Source organism: Cynara cardunculus (assembly GCF_001531365.2).
Source record: "Cynara cardunculus var. scolymus isolate 2C chromosome LG 8, CcrdV1, whole genome shotgun sequence".
In the NCBI taxonomy this organism is placed as follows: Eukaryota; Viridiplantae; Streptophyta; class Magnoliopsida; order Asterales; family Asteraceae; genus Cynara; species Cynara cardunculus.
The window spans coordinates 3,839,023-3,859,782 of NC_037535.1; the positions used below are offsets into that span (position 1 = coordinate 3,839,023).

Sequence of the window (20,760 nt, forward strand, 5' to 3'; positions counted from 1 at the left end):
TATTAACAACTAACATATATTTATATAAACAATTTTCGGATCATTAACCAAAATACTCATGCTACTGCTACCGCGCAACACGCAGTTCCTACACTAGTTTACATAAAAACAATATAAAAAACAAAACAATCTCATAAAACAAAAGAAGATAACAAATAAAAAGTAAACAGATCAAAATGCCCCTAATTTAACTAATGATTAATTTTGGTTTGCAAGAATAGAATAGATTTGGAGATATTTGCATTTCAAATCCATTCCAATCTCATGTTTGGTTTGTAGGATTATTCGGATTTTGAAATCCCACGGGATGGTTTGGATTTCTCAGGATTCCGTAGGATTTCTATATAACAATGTTTTAAAATATATTTAAAATGTTTGTCTTCTAATGGTTCATTAATGGAAAAGTAATTTAATTAGTTTTATAATTATTAATAATTTGTTTTTATAAAATATGGAATTCCATTCCAAATCCATTAAACTAAACACATCAAAGATTTCAAATCATTCCAATTCCAAATCTTTATATGAAATCCAAATCACTCAAAACCATTCCATCAAACCAAACCCCCTCTAAGTTTTTTTTATCGACTTAAGGGCTGTTCGGTTCAATTTCTACTAAGACCTGTATGGATAAAGTTGTCTGTATGATAACATATAAGTTGTTGTTCGGTTGTTATATTGAATAAATGGTCTAAATGTTAAAAATGACCATTTTACCCCTAGGTTTTGAATTGATTTCAGTCTTGGATTTTAGGCTTGATTTAGGCTAAGATGACCAAGGGACATTTGAGTTTAGGCCATTGGAGATGGTGACAGGAGTCTGGCGTGAAATTGGTCGAGATGGAAATCGATTTTCTGGTTAACAAAGGTTAGAAAATCGATTTATGGTCCACAAAAATCAGAGAGAAATAAAAAAATCAAAGTAAAAAATAATAAATTACCCATCGATTGATCGATGTAGACGAAATCATAAATTACAAAAATCGATCAATCTAGGTTTAGAGAGAAAACAACATCGATCAATCAATTACCTAATTGAGGGGGGAGGCGTGTCCGATGAGAAGCAGTAGCGTAGATCGATCGTCTTCTGTAGAAATCGATAAGCATACTTGAGAAATCGATCAATTCTAGATTTAGGAGAAATCAATTAGCACACTTGAGTTGATCTTCGATTTTCAGAACGACGTGAAAGAGGCGATTTCAACGAGAGGCGTGAAAGAGAAAGCCGCATGTATTAGGGGTGAGGTTGAAGGGTAGTTAGCAAATTAATGAAAAATTAAATGGTTGAGTCTAAAGGAGTGTGTGTTACCAGCTGACTGATTAAATAATGGACTGACCAAATAAGCCACAACCGAACGACTAGTTATGACTGAACGAATAAACCATATAGGCTATACAACCCATTAAGTCACAACCAAACATCCTCTTAATTGGATTAAGAAATTTTTTTTTACAATCTCAAGTACCAAAACCTAAATATCTATACTATATTATAAAATATTTAACAAAAACTTTTAAAAACCATTTTTTATGCGTAAAGTACTGTTTATTAATGCATATTACTTAAAATTCAAGATTACAAGTAAACTGTGCGTAAGTACAACTTATTAAAGCTCCATAAACAACTCATTTTAAATATAAAAAATCTAAAATATAATTAGGATAATCATTGAGTTCTAACATAATACTTAATTATTATATTTATAAAATGTTATATTATTGAACAAAAAATAAATTATTTCGTTATTAAAATTAAATTAAATTATAATAAAAAATTAAAGAAATTACATAAAAAAATATAGAACTTTTAAATAGTTGATTTGATATTAATATTGATATGTTTTTTTTTTCAAATTTTTATGATATTTTCAAATTTATATTTTATTCAAAAATAAAATCATTATTGCTTTCTTAAAAATATATAAAATCATATTATAACACCGACATAGATAAATAATAAAGTAGAACATTAAAATCAAAATATATCTTGTTATATTGCGTGACTATCTTTCTGGTATATTAAAAAAAGGTAAGAAATATGAAAAAAATTCTAGAAAGAGCAAAGACTCGTGGAAAAAGCAAAACAAGCGATCACACATTATTGCAGCCAATGCATGTCGACATTCAACACAGGTCCTGCTTCTTCAACATTCCATTCTATTCCATTCCTTAAACGATCGATTCATCTATTAGGGTGCGTTTGGTATGCAGACTATATGGGACAGAATGAGACAAAAAAAATAGTCTCATGTTTGGCATGCGATGGACAAAAAAAACATGAGACAAGGTGAGACTATTTTTAATTTTAGTGGGACAAATCTTGATTTTTTTTGTTCCACAAAAAAAGTGGAACAACATGGAACTAAAATTAAAATGACAATATTTTGATTGATTTGTTGTCATTTTACAATTATTATATAATATAAAATAACATTGAACAATATTTAAGAATAATATAATCATTTTAATAGTTTTGTGTCGTCCTGTCTTAGTCTACCAAACATAGGACAGACAATTAGTCCTGTACCGTCCCGTCCAGTCTGCAAACCAAACACTACCTTAACACCTACTGATTAACGGAGAATTCTACAATAGTTGCTGAAACACGAAATCTCCGTAGTGGAAGAAGAGGATTTATCTTACAAGCAACGACGCAGTGTTGCGTCCTAGAGTTCATTTCAATCTGCAGGTACTGTTCATCTGAAGATCGCAAAGCTTTTTCATGCAATATTTCTTAGAAGCATAGTTTTTACTTGTCCGTAACTTTTGCATAATTGATGTATGTATTTCACGTTTCGGTATAATAAAGTCGTCTCGTTTCATATTTTCTTATGATCGTTGTTAGTCTACTGGATGAGTAGATGAATTGAAGCAATTTGAATCGCTAATTAGTGATTCAGGTTCGTGTATTGGTTCTGAGAGCACTTGTGAACTTTGGAATTGGTAAAAAAAAGTTAGTTCATTTGATAAATTGAATGTGCTTTGAGGTAATCGAGGTTGAATTCTGCCTTAAAAATTGAAAGCGCTGGTACCTTTTTTTAGGGTTTAACCTAGTACCGTCGTTCTTGTTTAAATGTAATAAATAACAATATTGGAAATTTGATTCTAACGGATTCCAGTGATACCAGATTTGGCAATTGAAAACTGTGATTCATTAGGAAAAAGGTAAAACCACAAGAGTATTTTCTTGTTGATTGTGCATCATAAAGGTATTCGTTGGTTTATGTACACCAGAGAACTGGTTTCTCCTGATACGATATACTGGTTTTATTTATAGATGAAGTCGAAGTGTGGGATTTCATCTCACTGTTTCTTCTCTGTGGCTGCCTTAACCGGCTGCATCTCTGTCATTGTCAATATGAGTTTAACTGACCCTCCTCTGGAGTCTGGTTAGTTTTTCTGTATCTATTTTCCTCCCTGCGCTATTCCCTCTTTATAGTTGATTGCATTTTCCTTTGCCTCTATTTGGTTCCAAGAGTGGATAGGTGGAAGAGACCGTAAAGAAGGAGCATTCTTTAATTTGTGGATGATTTCAACTTTTTGGAGATTTGCAAAACCAAAGTTTTACTTTGTAATTGTTAAAATTTTAGCCAATGGAGCGAAATTCCTACAGGGGTCAAGGGATGTCCATATTTTGTTATTGGCATCAAGTAAGGTATTCTTGTTAGGACGAGACTGTAATAGTATTGACTAGGTAAGCTGGGTTGATTAAAGGGTCCTGGGGCCTCCTAGTGTATACTTCTCCGGTTGGAACGTGTACCCCTCTCTAATTTGCAGCAGTTGCACCTCAATATGCTCATAAAAGCTAAATATGAGAGCAATGTAAGAAGATCGACCTTTTACCATGCTCTGTAATTTCTGACCTTTTTTCCTTCTCCCTTTTGCCTTATTTTTCTGTTATGATTATGTTATGCAATGACAATATTGATGGTCTTCCAGTCATAGGTGGTATAACTGCAAGCAGGGAATTTAAGTTTGGACCAACGTTTGTGGTGAAACCTAAAGGCAAACACCAGGCGACCATTGTCTGGTTGCATGGCCTTGGTGATGATGGCTCAAGGTACATCTGCATATCTCTTCTTTATTTGGTTGTCACTTTGTTATAACCTGATTTGAGTAATAGCTTATGTTGGTTAATACAATTAGATTTTTGAAATATTTCCATCCTCTTTGCTTGCTGTGTTCTTTCATAGATCACTTGGGGAAATAACTTGTAACAAAAAGAAGCACCTTAGTGCCAAATTGAGAACGTTTGCGTACTGCTAACATGATGCGTACATATTATATAGCTTATGATTTACAACCAAGGTGATTAACTTTTGAAGTATTGACTTCATATAATAATTATGCTTCGTCTTTCTTTCTTTCCTTCATTTATTTATTTTTATAATCAGCAAAATCCTGAAGATTGCTTGGGAATAGTGAACTTTGAAATTAAGTTAGAGCTTTCTTCTATGGCATTTATTTTGCCACAGTGTCAAAGATCTGTGTTTCCTTGACCTACATAGATCAAATGGCTTTGATATTACCATGAGTTTCTATTGTTTATTCGTGGATAGACGATGGGAGGTTTCGAACCATTATTTTGACCCTTATAATCAAGGAGAATTTTGATTTTTCACACTTACCTTAACTCTCCACCATTGTTTATGTTTGAGTCCCAAATTGGCTACACTTGAACCATTTCTTTTCATTATATATTGGAACCTCTATTCTTTCCTCAGGGGCTCTTTTGAAAAGCAATCTAATGGGGTTTCACATATCTTCACATGTATCAGATTCGATGTCTACCACTCTAGGACTCGACATATAGATCATCTAGCCTCCATTGGAGGGGACATGTTCTAGTCCAACATCAATTAGACTTGGACCATTTCTCCTCAATATATGTTGAAATCTCTCTTCTCTGCTTTTTTAAAGAGTAATCTAATGGGGCTCTACATATTTTCACAGTTTACTTGTAAGAGTTTAATCTTTTTGAGGTGTGTAGAAATTTTTGTTGGAACCGGTCCCACATGGAAGAAACAAAGAAGCACTTATTTGTTCATATATCACATCTCTTTTGCTTTACTCAATGGGCCACCACCAAAAATGGACTTGGCCTGCTCTCACTCAGTTCACCTCCCCTGTAGGTAAAGCGGAAGTGGGCCACCACCAAAAATGGACTTGGTAGGCTTTATATGTATATATGTATATGTATATATATACATACTAAATAGAAGGTCAAAAAACCGATGGACTTCCAAATATTGAGCGATCAAGTCCTTGGACATTTTTTGAACAAATAAATCTCTAAACTTTCTGAAACCAAAAAAATAAATAAATAAGTCCTTGTACTTATAAAACGACAAGAGTATACCTCTAAACTTTCTGAAACCAAAAAATAAATAAATAAGTCCTTATACTTATAAAACGATAAGAGTATACCATTTCTCTCAATGTATCAACGTATAAGGAGCAAAGTACAATGAACCAATAAAACAAAAAGGAGTATACCACTTTCATTAGCCATTATTTGTTTTTCAGATTCAAATGACAATCAAAGTAGAAACTACTATTATTTATTTTTTCAGATTCAAATCACGACCATACAAACACTCATGGTTGTTGTTTGAATATGACAATAAATAGTCGGTAGCTACTTTTGTGATTATCTTTTGAATATGAAAAATAAATAATTACTAATAGTAAATGGTATATTCATTTTGTTTATTGGTTCATTATACTTTGCTACTGATTTGTTGATACATCGAGAGAAAATGTCTATTTCTTTTCGGTTTTTTGGTTTCAGTAAGTTCAAGGATTTATTTGTTTGTTTTCAGTAAGTGCAAATATTTATTTATTCAACAAAAATGTCCACTTTTGTAATCACTCAAAATATGAAAGTCCGATGGGTTTTTTCGAAACTTTTATCCATACAAAAACAGTTAAAATACAGTTGAGAGGGTAAGGTAGATTATATGTGCATTTGGATGCTGAAAATTGGATAGAAAGTATCTCTGTTTTCTTTGTTTTCCATTTCTCGGTCCCATGGAAACATAACTCAATTCCCTAGATTCAAGTTCTAGTGCAAGAACTTGGATTTATAGTTGTATCCTCTTGACAGACGTGCAATTACTATTGCACCGAGTAGGGGCAAAATTCTGTCACACTGCTTAGCAGGCCTCTATCTGATCAAATTTCTGCTTCAAAGGCGTCAACACAAACTTTCAAGTTAGTATGTTCTTGTTTGATCAAGTGATATATATTGTTGTAATATATGTTCTGTTGAATACTACTTCCAGTTTAGTGTATATATACAGGACTTTCTGTTTGTTAACTCTAGTCCGAACAGTTTCAAACTGAACTGTCACTGGTAGCATTTTAAGAAACTATCTTTGTCATAAAGCTTTCATCAATTGCTAATGCAAGATTATAACCTCTAGTACTGTTTGCGAATCATTAGTGAATAGTAACTGAATTCCATGTTTATTTTTCATCTATGTTTTCTATGCAGCTGGTCCCAGCTCTTGGAAACCCTTCCGCTTCCAAATGTAAGCACAACTTTATTGCTTGTAAATTACTAGGCTATTATTTATGTGGCCGTCTAACAAGTTCATTATGTGTGACCCAAGTCCCATTTATATGGTACTACAGAAGATTAAGCTAGGACACACGAAATAAAGAATTGATGAAAATGGTATGTCTGAACTTAAGTTCTGTAGAGGAACACTTGATTTTTCCTACTTTAATACACTAACGAACGTAGTTGGCCTAAATGGGTGTTAATTTTTTAAAGATTAATTCAATATCATGTTTTAGATTAATACTACTATGCTGCAGATCAAATGGATATGCCCTACTTCTCCTGTTCAACCGTTAACTTTATTTGACGGACTTTCTACAACTACATGTATGTTGTAAACGCTTTACACATATTATTGTATTCTTCAATAGTACTTCGCCCATCCCAAATTAAATACAACGTTTTCTTTTTTGCTGAAGTCCCAATCCAAAGTTAGATCTTTGTCATTTAGTAATTAACAAGATTATATTGATGAATTTGATCTCAACTCCATTGAGCAATATGTCAGATATTTGACTAACAGTCAAATAAATCTATTAAACTATACATCATATTAAACGTTGTATATATTTTGAAACAAAGGGAGGATTATTTATTAATGGTGACATCCTCACAGCCTCGAAAGTGAGGATGTATGCAACTGCAAAGGTAAAACAAATCAAGTTATCTTTGTTTTTACAACGTTCTGAAGCTGTAGGTATCCTGTTTGCTCTAAGACAATACTTTCTATGCACATATTAATGAAGCAAAGCTTCAAGATTTAATATGCATTAAAATCACCAAAACTCATTGTCATGGATATTAGGGTTTGATATCATCGACAAGTCTGAAGATGCAAGTCAAGATGTAGAGGGAATGGATGCTTCAGCAGCACATATTTTAAGCTTGCTCTCCACTGAGCCTCCAGATGGTATCTAATTCTCTCTCTTGGCCTCTAGTTTTTGTTCTTTTTGGTAATTATGGGTGTTTGAACCAGCTTGCGCACACCTTAACTAATTCCATGGGGCCCTGAAGTTAGCACTCAGGACTTCGGTCACCTCTGGCGACCCTGAGGGGACTTGAACCAGTGACCTCTAGGGAGCAAACCCAAGGTTTTATTGGTTGAGTTAGCACTTGTCGCCATTCATGATTTTGTTTCGTTTCCATTCTCATGTCATCATCTTCTAATTCTGCAGTCAAACTTGGTGTAGGAGGCTTTAGTATGGGTGCAGCAACTGCGATATACTCTGCAAGTTGCTTTGCTCGTGGAAAATTGGGAAATGGCACTGGTTACTCTACCCATCTTGACGTGGTTGTTGGTCTTAGCGGCTGGCTTCCGTGTGCAAAGTTCAAGTTTTCACCGTCACTGCTTCTCTATCCTTGTTATTCTTTTGACATATGCCAAATTGTTTGCTAATTGCTTTTCTTTGCTAGGGATCTAAGCAACAAGGTTGGAGGCTATAAAGTTGAAGGTCATGCAGCATCCTTGCCCATTCTGCTCTGTCATGGCCGAGGTACGTGACCTTTCTGTTATTGCAATGTTTCGGAGAATTCTTTTACCATTTGTTAAATATTTAAATAACAAAAAAAGGGTCGAGTAGATCCAGGAAGGATGGTTAATTGCTACAGCAAATGGACTCAAAACATCCACAACGGTTTTTATTTGAGTTTTTCCCCCAAAAAATGGGACCCACAAGTTTTTTTATTTATTTTTAAATTAACCTGGATATCCAACCCGCTATGCGAGCCGACAAGCTTAGGTGGCCAAGCAAAACAATCTTGTTGAGAGCGTAGTTACAAGCAAAAAGTGGTTCCTGTTTCTATGAGGAGCTTTTTCACCATCTTAATTGGCCAATAAGTTCTTCAAAAGGCTTCATTGTGGAATGCATCTTAAAGATCTTATTGAAGCTGAAATTTTTCTTGTACAATATCATTCCAGGTGATGATGTGGTTCACTTTCGCTATGGTAAGAAGTCGGCAGAGAAACTAACTTCAGCTGGCTTTCGAAACTTGACTCTCAAGTCCTTCCACTCGTATGTGACTTCTCTTTACCTTTGAAGCTCGTCGATATTGATGACATTGAGCTTCCTCTGTCTCTAAAAGAAGAAGAAAATCAATTATGCTGCTTAAAACATAAGAAAAAGCTACCTTATATCTAAACTAATCACCAGAAGCGAGCGATGAATTACTTTAAAGAACTACAATATGGTAAATCTTATAGAAGTCGAGTCCTTAGGCAAAATTTGACAAATACGAATAGCTACAGGACAATCTTTGTTGATGGTGCAGGCTCGGTCATTACATAATCCCAGAAGAGATAGATGAGGTCTCCTCTTGGCTAATTTCAAACCTCGAGCTCGAGGGTGAGTCCTAGTTCGTCTCCTTCAGAAACAATCAAGACACACATGGATATCGATCGCTGCACCAACTACCAACTTAACCTATCTTCCACTGCTTGTCTTTGTATCAAGAACCAAGCCACGAATTGTAACATTTGCTTGTAATGTTTCATGGTTTTTCCCCAATTTATTTTTAGGTGGTGATGAGAATGGAGACCAACCAAACACTACATCGGTTTCTTGGTAAAGTAGTCCTGAGTTCTTTTCTGACCAAGTGGCCGTTTGATAGACAGGACAAGACAAAACATAACAAAAACTTGTCCATGGTTCTAACATAAATGCATTCTTTCTTTCTTATTTATTAAAATAAGTGGGAACAAAAATAAGGGGGATTGGACTGGAACTGGATTGGGTTAAAATCCTTTTTACATGGATGATAGTGATGGCCAAAAACCGGTCTCGGGCCGGGCCGGTCCCTACCGGGCAAGAAGAATCCCATAATCGGCGGTAACCGGTCCTTCTATAACCGGTCCCGGATCCGGTTGAAATACTCAAGACCGGTCAAGGCAACCTATAACCGGTTATGCCAACCCGGTCTCGGTCGAAATACTCCATTGGATGATAAGAATTTTTGTTACAAACAGTGCAGATGTACTTGCCAAAATACACATTAATTTACAGGTGTTGAACCCTATTTTTTTGTCATCTACTTCTACAACATAAAACCAGGAAAACATTTATTACAACGATTGTATCATACAACATATTCGCATGTACATTACGAAACATTACAACGAAAATGTGAAAAAAGGGACACCAACAATCAAAACTTGAGAAAGAAAGAAAGAACCGTGTTTGCGAGCATGTTCCATCGCAGTAATCATGTACAACCGTCGATTCTATTGAATGATGAGAACTACACCCGGTTTTGGCTCCTCCTTGCTCCGTGTGTGTATATATATTACCTTGGAATCTCTTTAATAAAAGCTACTTCAGCCGTGGGTGTCGGTGAAAGCAGGACTTTTTGGTCCATCACATCGCTTTCTGATCCTTCGTGACTGCTCACTGACGACCCAGAGTCGCTTCCATCGTCATCTGTAAGTTAATCAAATAGTAAACCACAAACGGCCTTTGAAAATAACAAAATGATGATATGGTCTTTGGGTCTAAAACATTTGAATACCAATAAGTAACAGCTATATCATTTGACCTCGAAAGTCAAACCAACGCAAACAAAATCCAGTAAATCCCACGCAGAAGTAGGGTTCGGGAATAGGATATATAGAAACATGCTTTAAAAACTCGAATGCGGACACACATAAAGCACATACCATATGTATGATACTCTGGCAGCTGTTTGACTGTAGTTGCTTCAAGGCTTTCAGGTAGCAGACAACTGAAGAGAGAACCTGAAACAGTCATCCAAAAACAGTAAGTTTTCAACCACAAGGGTGGTGCCTGATTGGTTTGAGTTTGGCTCCAAAGGTCAAAAGTACCAGGAGGTCCCAGGTTCAAATCCAAGAAGGAATAAAAATCCCCTTGTGGCCACGGAGATTCAAATGCGTTGACTCCGGGCTATCTGCAAAGCAGGTGGTTGCCCTGGGATTAGTCAGCTCGCATAGCGGGTTGGATATCCAGGTTAATAAAAAAAAACAGTAAGTTTTCAAGCTATTGCACCACTTTTCACAAGCATCAGATCCAAATTTCATCACGTAATGTCTTTACGAGTCTGTTGGTGGGGAAAAAACCCAATAAATCCCATGCAGAGGTAAGAGTTTGGGGGTAAGATGTAAGCAGACATTTCCTCTATCCTGAGGGTTCGAGAGGTTGTTTACGTGAAGAAAAGCTACAAGTGAGAGCATATGCAACCAAGCAACAAGTGACGCTGATTCACCAAGGCTCCCGGTCATCGTTACAAAGGTGTTCATGATAGTGATTTTGGTTGGATTTACTTCGAATAGTAACTCTTCCTCTAAATTATCATGACAAAAGGGTATTTTAGACATTAGAACAATATGCTTCTCAAGGTAGAAACTTTGATGCATTATATACGAGAATAACCTTCTGACAGATTTTTCTTAAATGCATGACCTTATAATAGATTTAAGAACGCTTCTACCTACCGGAAGAATCCCTCTTCCTAACACAAGAATGTCCCAAAATCTGTCAGAAGGTCATGCGTTTAAGACAAACGTCAGAAGGTTATTCTCCTTGATAACCCTGACATCGATGCATAAAAAGCGAATCCCGAATCAAATCATCATTCAGGATACAAAAGTGTCTTTAAAGCAAAAAAAGGATCCGAATTGAAGATTGTACGTACCTAGCTTCGCCAACCGATTCACCCACCCGGGGATCCTTTTGCCCGTTAGCCTCTGCGAGATATCATCCGTAAAATGGTTACAGTTCTTGGAAATGAGGTGATAGGTGTCCCCATGATAATCTGAAGCCATTGTCTCGATGAATTCCCTAAACTCTCCAGCTGTCATGCCTATATGCCCGAGCGAAATTGAGGTTCTGTAGATAAAACCCGGGCAACTCTTTGGTTCAACTTCAAACACTCCGCTAATTGGATAGTCGTGTGCCCCAAAGCCATATTCCATACCATACACTGCAACAAGCTTCCACTTGATCAGATATTTTCACTATCATCATCAACGTAAACACAAAAAACCAGAAATAGAAAGGAAAATGAACTTTAATACAGTGAGAATATGTGGAACCCCGTTAGATTGTACTCTAAAAGAGTCGTTCCGAAGAAAAAGGAAGGTCCTAATTTATATTGAAGAGAAATGGTCCAAGTTTAGCCAATGTGGTACTGTAGCATGCCCCCTTCAATGGATGCTAGAGAGGACACAAGTTGTCCCAGAGTGTCGAGAGGTGGCTAGAACGATGAGGGGGTTAAACGAGTAAGGATTTCCCCAGAGTGGCGAATCCTAGAGTGATAGACATTGGCTCTGGCACCGTGCGAGAATAGGTGGAACCCCATTGGATTACTCTCTAAAAGAGCCCTTGAGGAGAGAAAGAAGTATCTAACATATATTGAGGAGAAATGGTCCAAGTCTAGCCAATGTGGTACTGTAACATGCCCCCTTCAATGGAGGCTAGAGGGGACGGACATTGTCCTAGAGTGTCAAGAGGGGAATAGAAAGATGAGGGGGTTAAAAGAGTACAGATTGCCTTAAAGTGGCGAGTCCCAGAGTGATAGATCCTGGCTTTCATGCCGTGAGTATGTGGAACCGCATTAGATTACTCTGAGGAGAAACAAAGGAGTATAATCAATGAGATAGCTTCTAGAGCACAAGAAACCTCAGACATTCAAATCAAATTCCAATAAACCTCAACAAGGATCAGATAAACAATCAGAATTCAACAAAATCCCAAGCAACCAATGCAGTTTCTTTGGTTTTTTACACAAACACATAACATTTGGCACGAAAGATAGAACCCTAAATGGTGTGAATTCTACACATTGCTAAGCTACAACCACCTATATATGCATGTATGTATGTATGTATGTATGTATGTATGTATGTATGTATGTATGTATGTATGTATGTATGTATGTATGTATGTATAACCATGATCATCAAGTACTCAAGAACCCCAAATTGAAACACAAATCAATAAAAGAACCCATGATTTTCATCCAACATCAAAAGAATACCCAAATCTTGATACATATTATATAGTCAGAAATTAGATGAGATGATGAATTACCTTCAATACCCGTATGGAAAATACCAAATCCAAGCCAAATGCTGTAAGAATTGAAAGGGGTAAGGTCATATACATTCAAAAAAATCTCTTTATCTACACAGCTGTCGCTCGTTCCTACGGTTGCGCAATTCGACGATAAGCAACTATCCGAACCCATTTTCTATCTCGTTTATTGAACACGAAAAACGATTGTTTCTGAAGAAGAAGAAGATGAAGATACAGAAAAATGGGGCTCAAGAAAGAAAAAACCCCTTCAATGCAGGAATGAATTGTTCCTGGGTTGCATAAAAGTTGCCCCCAGAAACACAAACATGCCGATCAAAAGGGGTTCTCTCTTTCCGGCCAGAGAAGAGAAGAGAAAAAACTTGATTCTATGAATCGATTAATCAATGGGGAACCACCGAGTTATAGCTTCCTGAGCTAATTCGGTTTGTGTTGCGGCGACGCGAGCCATACGTATCAGGTTTTTTGATGTTTGATGGTTCAGATGATTAATACCGAAAACAAAACATGTGGTTATCGTCTTCATTTTCGATCCCATCCGTTTCTACCTCCATTTGGATGTTGGATTAAACCATGATCCGATTTCAAGAACTACGTGAATTATCTTCGTCATAAAACCCATTTTTAACGATGAAACATTCAGGGGGTGTTTGGATTATAAAAGCTGTTTTTTAACTTATTTCAGTCTGACATCGGTGATAAACTGTTTTTTGATATTTGGATAAGAAAAAAAAATGTGTTTATACCGGTGTCAAACCGGTAATTAGCTATTTTTGATAAGTTAATCATTACTTATGAAAAACTATTTATTACCAGTTTACAATTTTAACCTTGTTTTATTTAACTCCGGTTTGATACCACATAAATTAATAAACATTTTTACAAAAAAAAAAAAAAACATAAGTTGTTTTAAATAAGCAATCTCAAACACCCCCAACATTGATATAAGATAAGAATATGTTTAAGGAAATTTTTTTAATATTAATATATATATCTGTTGGTCGGTTTCTTCTCGTTTTATATAAAAGATCGAGGGCCTGTTTACTTGCGACTTAATTAGGTTTATTGGTCTATCTGGCTTATTTGTACAACTCATTTGATTTGTTTACTTACGGCTTATTTGCACAGAATATGACTTAATCGTACATATATAAATGGTATGTTGTCCCCATTCAACCACAAAAATGACACCCCCTACCCCTTATTTAAAGCACCGCTTCATTCCCATATGAGAAACCCCATCTTCGGCCTCTTTATGATTTTTTGTCTTGATGTTTAAATAATTAATATTGGGGGGTAAATCGGTCATTTACGTTATTTAGACTGTTGGTTCAGATAAAAAAAAGTAAACAACAACACTCATTTATCTAGACAGACAAATTTATCTATACAAGATTTAATAAAAAAATTGGTAAACAACTCAGAGTATTGTTTATATATCTTTTAAAAAATACAAGGGGTATATAATAAAAACACCAAAATTAAGTTAAAAATTAACAACTTTGACATCAAACTCGAACCTAGGATTTTTGTACAAAGGTAGAAGCATTAACCATCAAAGTCTTGTGCTTAAATTTCAGTTTCAAAAATTACATGGCAACACCCATAAGAAACTTACCTTTTTCCACTTATGACGGAACCATGGAGCTGTAGCCCGTGCCACCGTATCAATCAATGTAGGTCTGCCCTTGATTAATATCAAATGGATTTGTCAAAGTGACGTGAAAATGGCTGATGTGATACAGATTTAAGTAAGAAATTATAAGTTTGATACATCTAATAAATTATAAGTAACAGCTACGGTAAAACAATTAGATTACTTGCCCCATGCTCACATTATTCTCCTAACAATGCATACACATTAGATTAAAGTTCAACTATTTCTGCTCGATTCCATTGATCACTTCTGTATTAAGAATACGTTTGAGTTCATATTTGGGTATTGGGTAAAGTTCGACTATTTCTGCTTGGTTCGATCTCGTTTTATACGGTTGTTTCGAGATTGTGTGGGGAAGGAGAAGTAAGAGACCAAAGACAAAATTGGTTTCTAAGTCGATCTTGGATAGAGTCGAGGCCGAGAGAGTATAGACAATGGTCGATTGACAGTGAGTCAACCAATGGTTGATCCATCGATTGAGAGTGGCCGATGGTGAATGACTGAGGCGTAAATGGTCGATTGGGAGTGAATGAACCAATAGTCTGTTGAGTGTGGTCGTTTGAATTTCAAGGGAGATGGTGGTTTTTGACAACGAAAGAAATGCAACCACAAAAGCCATCAATTTCTTGTTGGGGGCAATAGAAAATATTGTTGAAAAGTGTTTAAAAAGGCGTGTCATGACGGATATGATGTAAAACATGTCTCTGTCGTAACGAAAAGACTTGTAATATTATTTGTAAGACGTGATTCATGTCATGGCACACCGTGACGCATGTCTTTTACATGATATTTTTTTTCTCAAAAAAATATTTTTTTAGTTATTTTTTTTTTTCGTTTTTCCATCTTTTGTGTTTTTACGCTATGAATTTTAGATTTTACACTTTAATAAATTATGCTAATCACATCATTCATGGTTTCACAAATTCATAAACATCACGGACTCACACGATTAAAACGAAGTACTAAAATTGCTTTTCTAAGTTCTATTTTTGAATATTTAATCAAAAACTATTTTTATAATTATAATCTATATGATTTTTCTTTTGTTAGTATGAATATGAATGTAAATTTATAATATCATTTTCGGATTAAATAATATATAGAACACACATACACATACACACACACACATATATATATATATATATATATATATATATATATATATATTACATCATGTTTTAAAAAACACCGTTTTCTCGTCATGACGTGTAAGGTTTGAAACTTGACTTCGCTGTCATGTCACGTCTCACGTCCATTTTAAACTTTTGATTTGACACATGTTTATATATTTATCCAATTTATTTAAAAATCTTAACAAATATCATACGTTTTAAATTATAAAATTGTCAGATTATAATTTTTTTTTAACATAAAGTTGTTATTTTTATTAAAAATGTATCAAATTGAATTTTAATATTCGTATAAAATATTTAATAAATGTTTATATTTAGAAACTAATTGCAATTACCTTCAAACCCCTTGTATGCTAAGGGTGAGTCTCATGCGTCAGTTTGTGGATCATGGCCTCACACACTAATCCCTACAGGTGTCTGTAGTAGGTTGGCGGCCCTACTTAAACGAATGATCATATCGGTCCCTAGGCCCCATTGCTGGAAAGGCTCGACTTCAAAACCGTACGTGGAGCTTCCACTTCATATGGCTCCTCTAGGGATGGAGGTAGGCCCAGCCCAGGCTTGTGCGGTTAAGGTTGTTGTAAACGAAAGGGACATCTGATAATTTTATCCTAGCTCACAGAGCGGCATACCGAAAAAAGGGAAAGAATTCATTGCACCCCCTAGGCACAAGTCATCCTCGTACCGGGCTTGGACCATGTCTCCCGAACAATCTCAGTACATATGGCGCAAGACGATTCCACATATCAAGGTAACTTTATCTTAACAATTCCAAATGGAATTGTTCAAATGTAGTTTGTCATGGTAGAAAAACTAAAAACAAACATACTATCTTTACGATTAATCTTCGGCCCATCATAAAGAAGAGATTTCATAAAACTCTGTATTGCACACTGAGCCCATCAACTGGCTTACAAGTGATTGTGATCAAGTCAATGTTCGTTGAAACCATTTCCGTGATAGCATCGGTTTGAAATTCTCATTCTTGAACTTCCATATAACCATTGTTCCTCAGTTGTGGAAAGCCTTTCGTTTGGGTATATTTGACGGGTTGCGGGTATAGGGACGAACCCAATTTCTTTTTCTTCAAATGGTGGCACCATTTGAGCATAAGAAACAAATATGAAGATATTTTTTTTTATTAAATCATCATTAGTCTTTTGATTAGTTCATTGTTTTTTTTATGTGTGAGGTCATGTGTTCAAGTCTTTTATTGCAATTTTTTTCTTTCTAGAAACATAATAAATCTGAAATTAAAAACTAAGAAATAAGAAAATGACACTAACAGAATTCAAACTTAGGTCCAGGGTGGAAGAAAAGCCTTACAAACCAACACTACCAATTGAAACTTGTGTCCTTATTGTAGTTTCAAAATATATACAGTGCCATACAAGAAACTGATACGGTGACATTTTTCGCGACCCTATAATTTTTTACACTATGACGGAGAAAATGATGAGGTGGCACGAGCCATCGTATGCTCTACATCTGGTCTATCCCTGTACGGGTGTTTTGACTAACCTTGCGTCTAATTATTGGTGTTTGAAGACCATCTAAGTAGATAAACCTAAAATCTGTCAAAATGACAATTGTTCAGATGGAAATCTTTATTCATCACACATATCAGTTCCTGAAATTTGGAGAGGTTGAGGTTTTCGAGTAATCAGTAGAGAAAGTAACATGCGTATATAGTTTGAGGGGACAATATTTGGGATCGAGTTTACAGACAATACTAAATCTTACATTTAGACTCGTTGCTATGTTGCGAAACAAACATGGTGCCCCTCACAGGGTTGTTCTCTCTTCAGTTCTTAGGAGTGTTTCTCATTGTTGGAGAGCCATCCATGCCCAGCTGGACTTTGTTTTATCCCACGCCTTGTGGTCTATCGGTAAAAGTAACATTTTTTTGGCATGATATGTGCTTGATTTCTCCTCTGCAGGTAGACAACCCTCCTCGGCCTCATAAGCATTACTGGTTGATTTTCAACATATGTTACAATTTTTTTAAAGAGGAAAACGTTTTGATAGCCATTTCTTATGTTATGTCAAAATAGTGCATCATAATTCAAAACTATAAATGATGTGTGCAACTTTTTTTTGATTAACCTGGATATCCAACTCGCTATGCGAGCCGACTAATCTCATGGCGACCACCTTCTTTGCAGATAGCTCGGAGTCACCGCATTTGAACCTCCGTAGCCACAAGGATGTGTGTAACTTTTAACACATGAGCGAGTCGATTTTGCAAATGGGCACCTAGAATGAACATCTAGAATGAGGTGGTTGCAAACAAACCTATGCTAGGTAAAATAATGGATTCCCGACTCTTTTCAAAATCTATGTTAACAACCTAATCAACATGTATCCGTTACCCAAAAATCTTAGGCCTCGTTTAGCTTAGGGCTAGATTGGATTTGGAATTGGATTCCATTTCAATCTGATGTTTAGTTTGCAAGATTTCTGGATTCGAAATCTTACAAACATAGGATTTTGAAATCCCCCGTAGCTGGTTGGTATTTCACGGGATTTTCGATAGAATTTGTATGTAATATGTTACAAACATTTGTTTCATAATCTATTAATAAAAGATATTTACTTATATTTATAATTTGTTTATGTAAATTATCTATAAAGAATGAAGTTCAATTCCATTCCAAATCCCTCAAAATCATTCCATCAAACCAGACGGACACTTGTCAATCCAAATAATAAATCTTGATACAAAACTCAGTACCAAGTCCAGGTATGGATCTGGATATCAAATCTGAATGCAAGTCTGGATACAAGTTTTGATACCAAATCCGAATATTACTCCAAATACAAATTCGTATAGCAAATTCAAATATTACTCCATAAACAAATTAGTATACCATATTTGAATTTTGACTGTTACCAATTCAGATACAACAATTCTAATGGTTCTAAGGCAGTCACTTCATCTAAGATTTGTTCTAAGTGTTAGATCAGATGTATTTATATTATTATCAAATCAAATAGTTGGGAACAAACATATACATTTGATTCTTTTGTTAGCAAACTCCTCTCTAGATACTTCAGATCTAGGTACCCAAAGGTACCTACAATATTACAGATAAAGAACCGTGTGGTTTTAATTAGCAGGGCGCCAGCGTACGTCGGAAACCTTAGCATTCCAATTCTCGTGCAATAGGATGTTAGAGCTTTTGAGACCTTGCCTAGTCCCCATGCAATAGCTTAGTCCCCTTGCAACCACAAGGACCTTCTCACCATCCTCGTCACAATTTTCCTGGATAGATATAGTGATGGCCAAACCGGCCCGGTTCAGGACCAATTATGGGACCACCGGTTACATCCGGTTATGGTTTTTGTCGGATTTGTGGGACCGGGACCGACCGGTTATGGCCTGGCCCAAAATATTCAAAAAAATGACCCTTTTTTTAAAATATAGTCGTTAACTAGCCATTTTGACCCTTTTTTTGTATTCTTTGGCTTCTAAACACTATAAATACATAACAAGATTGAGAGGTATACATACCAAGTTCTCGATTCGTAAAAAAACGCAAAAAACGTTCACAATTCGCGTAATAAAATGTATTTTTAAAGTATATTTGAGTGATTCATACGACAAACTTAATAATGTATTAAAAATATATATTATTAAAAAAATTAATTTTTTTTTTTTGGGTGGGACCGGTTGGGACAGGGACCACCGGCCCTTAACCGGTTATAAACTAACCTAACCGGTCTTCATCTATTCGACCGGGATCAGTTACGCCGGGACCGGTTATAGCCGGTTATGAGAAATCTTGGGACCGGCCCGAATACAACACTTGCTCCAATTATTTTCTCAAGATCAAAGCATGTTGCTTCCAATATATAACTGAATCATACATTCATACTTAACAATTGATTTTGTATTAAAGTAACAAACGTTATATATTATTTTTTATGGCACATTTTCCCTCGAGCAAAAAAAAAAACATAATATAATAGAAAAACATCATTTAATCAACCAGAAAACATTATATAGCATTAAATTATGTAAAATAATGATAGTAAAATGTTTATTCAGTTTATTTTTATGAAAAATGAAATATATAAAATACTAATAAAATATGTTATTCGGTTTAACCAAATTAGAAAATATTTAAACAGACCAAATAAATTATCCTTATTCAGTTCACCGAGCTGTTTATTTAACCCAAATCTTATGTGGCAAAACCGAACGTACCACATGTCTACGCAGTCATATATATATATATATATATGTGTGTGTGTGTGTGTATATATATTGCTTGTGTATCCGGTACCCATGCAATGCACCATGATGAAAGATTTATTATGAACTGAAAATGAAAGTTGAACGGCTAATACAATTCCTCAATAAAAAAGAAAAATCCAAAATTCATGGAGCATTTTGTCGTATTAGCATTCAACACTTATCTGGTATTGAAACACGATTGACAAATCCTAAACAACATATACTCGATGTTTATTTCATGACGTATACAAAGCTTTCAGGGGTACCTCAACTGGTAAGACGTTGGTTTACTCTTCAGAGGCCACCATTTCGAGTTCCGTCAAGGTCACTAAGGGTTTTACCAGACTGTTAACTTCATAGTCGCATGAGATTAGTCGAGGTGTGGGCAAATTGACGATGGGTTCGACAAAAACACAAACGCATCAGCCTGCAAGAATTTTATGCATCAAAATATGTAACATGTTCAATGTTCATAGCCCAGATTAAAAGAAAACAGATTTGTTTGACTTTCGAGGTCAAACGGGCTACAAATTCAAAATAATCTAGCTTCTATATATTAACACCGACGCTTCTTTAATTCTAATGTCTGTAACAAGGGTGATGCCTGATTGGTTTGAGCTTGGCTCCAAAGGTCAAAAGTACCAGGAGTTCCAAGGTTCAAATCCAAGGAGGAATAAATGTGGCCACGGAGGTTCAAATGCGGTGACTCCGGGCAATCTGCAAAGCAGGTGGTCGCCCTGGGATTAGTCGGCTCGCATAGCGGGTTGGATATCCAGGTTAATAAAAAAAAAACATAGTCCAGGTGAACAAAAAAGTCAAAGAGGTTCCAAAATTCTTTTCCTACATAAACATAGTCTCGTAGTTTAATTGCTACAATTACTTACGAAAGATTGGTGAGCTAGAGAAAATGTCAGCGTACATCTTACCCCCAGACCTTATTAAAACTATATATGTATTATAAACCAAATCAAACAAACCCAGTATATCTTACCTGAATGTATACAGACTATAGTGCACAAAAAAACGAACTTCAAACATAGGAACAATTTGAGGGGTAGGATGTATACAGACTTTAGTTCACAAAAAAACAAACTTCAAACATAGGAACAATTTGAGGGGTA

General features: G+C 35.5%; 3 protein-coding genes across 5 annotated transcripts in view; 1 reads left to right on the forward strand and 2 right to left on the reverse strand.

Annotated features, from left to right (window-relative positions):
• The first annotated feature begins 3,136 nt into the window (after window positions 1-3,136).
• On the forward strand, window positions 3,137-9,097 carry LOC112517102 (acyl-protein thioesterase 1 homolog 1-like). The gene is made up of 10 exons (XM_025124424.1): window positions 3,137-3,165; window positions 3,278-3,389; window positions 3,940-4,060; window positions 6,497-6,533; window positions 6,823-6,892; window positions 7,371-7,475; window positions 7,741-7,891; window positions 7,979-8,058; window positions 8,484-8,577; window positions 8,834-9,097. The coding sequence occupies exons 2-10, from the start codon at window positions 3,278-3,280 to the stop codon at window positions 8,916-8,918; spliced, it is 855 nt and encodes a 284-aa protein (XP_024980192.1). The 5' UTR covers window positions 3,137-3,165; the 3' UTR covers window positions 8,919-9,097.
• A 499-nt stretch (window positions 9,098-9,596) lies between these two features.
• LOC112516916 (deSI-like protein At4g17486) lies at window positions 9,597-13,138 on the reverse strand. Of its 3 annotated transcripts, none has more exons than XM_025124168.1 (5): window positions 13,102-13,138; window positions 12,604-12,644; window positions 11,207-11,494; window positions 10,215-10,292; window positions 9,597-9,978 (listed from the first exon to the last, which is right to left on the reverse strand). In XM_025124168.1, the coding sequence occupies exons 1-5, from the start codon at window positions 13,113-13,115 to the stop codon at window positions 9,845-9,847; spliced, it is 555 nt and encodes a 184-aa protein (XP_024979936.1). In that variant the 5' UTR covers window positions 13,116-13,138; the 3' UTR covers window positions 9,597-9,844. The 3 variants fall into 3 exon arrangements, with proteins under 3 accessions (XP_024979936.1, XP_024979935.1, XP_024979934.1); XM_025124167.1 differs by lacking the exon at window positions 13,102-13,138 and adding an exon at window positions 13,005-13,085; XM_025124166.1 differs by lacking the exon at window positions 13,102-13,138 and having other exon boundaries at window positions 12,604-13,068.
• A 6,570-nt stretch (window positions 13,139-19,708) lies between these two features.
• LOC112517359 overlaps window positions 19,709-20,760 on the reverse strand; it is a 2,818-nt gene continuing 1,766 nt past the window's right edge. The window contains exon 4 of the mRNA XM_025124760.1: window positions 19,709-20,066. Coding sequence (XP_024980528.1) covers window positions 20,062-20,066 — 5 coding nt within the window. The 3' untranslated portion in view covers window positions 19,709-20,061. The remainder of the gene's footprint in view (window positions 20,067-20,760) is intronic.